The 5,242-nt window shown below is 36.9% G+C and overlaps 1 protein-coding gene across 1 annotated transcript; it reads right to left on the bottom strand.

Moving 5' to 3' along the window:
• Positions 1-4,174: 4,174 nt before the first annotated feature.
• On the bottom strand, positions 4,175-4,993 carry LOC131395829 (olfactory receptor 5T2). The gene has a single exon (XM_058527645.1). It carries the CDS (start codon positions 4,991-4,993, stop codon positions 4,175-4,177), a length of 819 nt encoding a protein of 272 aa, XP_058383628.1.
• Between the last annotated feature and the right edge of the window lie 249 nt (positions 4,994-5,242).

Genomic DNA, 5,242 nt, shown 5'->3' with positions numbered 1-5,242 from the left:
GAAACTATGAAAATTTTAGAAGGAAACATAGGCAGTATGCTCTTCGACATCTGTCTTAGCAACAAATTTTCAAGCACCATGTCTGACCAGGCAAGAGAAACGATAGAAAAAATAAACAAATGGGATCACATGAAACTCAAAACCTTCTACACAACAAAGGAAACCATCAATAAAACGAAAAGACAACCTAACAATTGGGAGAAGGTATCTGCAAACCATACATCTGACAAGGGGTTAATCTCCAAAATACATAAAGAACTCTTGTATCTCAACAACAAAAAAACTAACAACCCAATTAAAAAATGGACAAAAGACCTGAACAGACATTTCTCCAAAGAAGATATACAGATGGCCAACAGGCACATGAAAAGATGTTCAACATCACTAACTATCAGGGAAATGCAAATCAAAATTACAATGAGATATCACCTCACACCCATCAGAATGGCTATAATTAATAAGACAAGAAACAACAAGTTTTGGAGAGGATGTGGAGAGAAGGGAACTCTCATACACTGCTGGTGGGAGTCCAAACTGATGCAACCACTATGGAAAACAGTAGGGAGATTCCTCAAAAAATTAAGGATAGAATTACCATACGATCCAGCTATTCCACTGTTGGGTATTTATCCAAAGAACTTGAAAACGCCAATGTGTAAAGATACATGTGTGTTCATTGCAGCATTATTCTCAATAACCAAGACTTGGAAGCAACCTAAGTGCCCATCAAGGGACGAATGGTTAAAGAAAATGTATATATACACAATGGAATACTATTCAGCCATAAGAAACAATGAAATCCAGCCATTTGTGACAACATGGATGGACATTGAGGGTATTATGCAAAGTGAAATAAGTCAGAGGGAGAAAGTCAAATACCGTATGATCTCACTCATTAAGTAGTAGATAATAACAACAACAAACAAACACATAGAGACAGAGATTGGATTGGTGGTTACCAGAGAGGAATGTGGGAGGGAGGAGGGCGAAAGGGCGAAAGGGATAATTAGGCACGTGTGTGGTGATGGATTGTAATTAATATTCGGGTGGTGAATATGAGAACATAATGTAATCCATGCACAAATAGAAGTATAATGATATACACCTGAAATTTATACAATGTTATAAACCAATGTTTCTGCAATAATCAAAAAATAAAAAAAAAAAAACTAAGGGGAATCTATTAACTTTAATATTAACAATGTAACTATGAATTTTCCTAAATTAAAACACACTTGTTTTTCATAATGAATATTGAGCAGGAATAAAATTTACTTTAGGTATTCACATTAGTCAGTCTTCGATTTATTTTTGTCATAAAAATTTCTTTTCTTTAAAGTTGAAAACTTTTGTACCCTCCTTCCTCTTCCCATTAATCCTGGTCCTGATCCCATCAAGTTATTTTTTTTACCAGAGATAAACTCTATCACCATTTGTCATTCATATGTAAGTTGTAATGGGTTAACTACATACTTATGTAATTGCTAATAAAACACTATAATTTTGCAGATATTTAATCTACATGATATACTGAATGTCTTATTCTGTGAAGTTTCTTTTACCCAGATGTATGATTTCGGTCTTGTCCATGTTAATTCATTTAGCTAGGCATTGTTCCCTGATTTTGCTGGGGATGTAAACTTATTAGACATTTAAAAATCATTTCCCAATGTGGTTGTAACTTTTATACTCCCACAGCGTATTAGGAGTATTTCCTTTACTCCATCTCCTCATCATCACTTGGTAGTTCCAGACTTTTCCATTTTTGTCAGTGTTAGGAGTATGAAAGAATGTTTTATGTCATTTTACATTCACATTTTCCAGACCTTTATTAAAACAAAGTGCATGAGTCCCCAGCACCAGTCAGATTGGTGGGGTGGGGTCCTGGGTTCTTGGTCCACAGACACAAGAGAATTTGAGAGTGGGCACACAGAGCAAGTTTTGACAGAAGAGAATTTATTAGCAAAGTGAAGGTACACCCTCAAAGGGAGGGGCAGGCAGGCTGGAGGTGAGCAATTGCACCAAAGTTGTGGTGGTCAGTGGCTTTGGAATGTGGGGTCCCAGGGACAGGTGAGGGTCTTGGAATGTGGACCAATTGGGGCATTGTCTCCACCACCATGGTGGGAGGGGGAGATTTTTTCCTTACATAGGCATCTCCAGAACTGTCATGGGGTGATCCCCCACAAGGCGAGGGTCAAAACCACAATGAAAATGAGGGCATAATGGGGCTTGGGGCTACTCTGGGTCAGGGCAGAGGAGAGTACTGCATGTCGGAAGAGCCGCTGCCAGGTAATTAGGACGCTGCACCTAGTGAAGTGATCTTGTTCCCAGCTCATATATAGCTTCCTGCTTATCTCAAACATTGGCCTAAAGAAGTTTCTTCTTTTATGAATTGTCTGTGTGCATTCTTTGTCCATAGTTCTATACAATTTTATTGTATTATTTGTTAATTCAACAGATGCGTAATTATATCTATTTTCTCCAGCCTATGGCTATGTCTTTTACTATATTTGTAATTATTTTTTTCATTCAGACCTTTAAAATTTTAAAGCATAAAATTTATCTATCTTTGTGATTTTAAGTTGTGTTTAAAATCTCTTCAACACTGAATCATACACACACACACACACACACACACACACACACACACACAGTCAGTCCTCGTTTGCATGGTTTGGTGTGAAAGGATAGTGAATCAGTGACCAGGATTTGATTTTGACATTTCAAGGAAGGAATCATTTGAACAGCAGTGGGAAGAATCTTTCAAACTGGAGAAAATAAATGCAGAGAAGTTGTGGTAGGAATATATGGTGGTAAGAAATGTTCTGCATAAGAACTTTTAAGCTGTTATTTAAATTTAATAATCCCAAATTAGGGAAATATCCTTAGGTTGGTCTCTAATTCTAAGGAGAATGTTTCATTGGAATTAAACAATGATACCCCTTAAGGAAGAGAATGAATTTCACAAAGTAATAATTAAAAAGTAAAAAATAAAAATGAAGAAAGAGCAAATCCTACAACTTAAAATTGTCTTTGAGGGACATATCTTTGCAATGAACATGAGGTCCGCTGGATGCAGCGCTAAAACATGCACACAGGAGAGACTCTCTTCTGTGCCTTGGTTCTTGTCTGGGGCACTGAGGGGTGTGGGATCTGCTAGGGCATCAGAGAGGGATAGGGATCAAAGGAAAAGAGAACTAGAAATTAACAAGTCTTAAGGAACCCCATAAAAACAGGCCAGGTCTTAGTTGTGGGAAGAGCTCAATCCGCCTGCCAGGTATGCCTTATTCTCTGAATATTGCTTTTCTTTTGTTATTCTTGAGTTTGTGTGATCTTCATAAGTGCTAATGCCTAGACTTTGTTTTCTGTGAGAAATTAAAGATGGGTTTAATGCCCATGATCTGGATTAAATAAGAAAATAAGAAGAAATGCACCTTGACAAATCAGCATGGTAATGATGCCAAGAATTTGAACGCATTGTCTGTGGTCCTCAAACCACAACTAATGATTGGATTGGTGCCAATACATAGGTCTAAGGACAGAGGCAGAGTGCTTTGAATTGGAGTCAGAGACCAATGACTCCATGGAAAATGGTCTGAGATTATGTGAACCATGGTTTTGCTATTGATTAGATGGTATTTGATCAACGTAGTCAGATATGTTATTTATAGTTGCAATTATTGGAGCCTATATATTAGAGTTATATGTAGATGAAAGAAAACAATATACAATATTCTAAAGTAAAGATTAAATACATGTATGCCTTGTGTGTGTATTTGTGTTATATCAATCTATATAGCTTCTACATGCATATATATGTATATATATGTGTGTATACATATTTCAATAAGAACATATTAAGAAGAAAAAGAATGATACTGTTTTTTCCTGCATAGAAATATAGCCTACATAAAGAGTTGACTATAATCTTTATTTTGAAGAATCCAGGAAAACAGAAATACATTAATAAAATAAAACATTTTCATCATATCTTCTTGATATTGAGGCACAGAACAGCACTCTCAATTTTTTAAATTTAATTTTTACTGTGAATATATACTTTATTGAGAAACCATTTTTTCCTAAGCATTTTTTGCATTGCCTCTTTTACATCTTTGTTTCTCAAACTATAGATAATAGGATTCAGCATGGGAATCATAATGGTGTAAAATATTTACGCTATCATGTCATGATCCAAAGCGTAGCTGGAACTTGGTCTCACATACATGAAAAGAACTGTACCATGAAAAATTGACACTCCAGTTAGGTGAGAGCCACATGTAGAAAAGACTTTTCGTCTCCCTTCAGCAGAATGCATCCTCAGAATTGCCAACAGAATGAAACCATAAGAGATCAGGACAATCAGGATAGTGACTATCTCAATAGAGCCCACCAAATAAAAGAGTAGAAGCTGGTTTGTGTGAGTGTCAGAACAAGAAATGGCTAGGAGAGGAGGGATGTCACAAAAGACATGTCTGATTTCATTGGATGCACAGAAGGAGAGGCTAAAAGTAGCCACTGTGTGTAAAGTAGCATGCAAGATGCCACCAACATAGGAAGCAATGATGAGTGGCACATAGACCCTGGGTGACATGTTGACTGAATATAGCAGAGGGTTGTAGATTGCTACATAGCGATCATATGCCATTGCAGCCAAGAGAAAGCATTCTGTGGTCCCAAAAACAATAGCGAGAAACATCTGTGTTGCACATCCCAGGAATGAAATGACTTTAGTTTTTGAGATAAAATCTACTAACATATTGGGAGTAATTACTGAAGAATAGCAGGCATCCACGGATGATAACACACTCAGAAAATAATACATGGGGTTGTGGAGCTGGGAATCCCCAGCGACCAATACAACCAGTCCCAAATTTCCCATCAGAGTAAACAGGTAGATTGCTAGAAACAGGAAGAATAAGATGATCTGCAGTTCAAGATTGTCTGTGAAGCCTTTCAGTACAAATATAGTAACTTCAGTGACATTCTTCATGTTGACACCTCATGGGACAAACTTAGAAATATTCATAAAGTTATAATTCATTTACTACGAAGAGAATAAACAATAGTGTGACTGAATATTGTGACTCAAAGGAAGGTGAGCTATGTGCTCATATTTACATTTTGGCAATGTATAATTTCTCAGTTGTGGATCAGGAAACAGTGACGAGACAGTGGTTCAAATGTTCATGCTGCTCACTGCAGAAGCAAACGGAAAACATGGGTGTTCACTCACTGGCTG

This window comes from Diceros bicornis, chromosome 31 (assembly GCF_020826845.1).
Source record: "Diceros bicornis minor isolate mBicDic1 chromosome 31, mDicBic1.mat.cur, whole genome shotgun sequence".
Lineage (NCBI taxonomy): Eukaryota > Metazoa > Chordata > Mammalia > Perissodactyla > Rhinocerotidae > Diceros > Diceros bicornis.
This window is presented reverse-complemented; position numbering and strand designations above follow the sequence as displayed.

What these genes read in the sequence shown, in the direction of transcription:
- LOC131395829 (XM_058527645.1), bottom strand. Translation starts at nt 4,993, where the DNA reads ATGAAGAATGTCACTGAAGTTACTATATTTGTACTGAAAGGCTTCACA.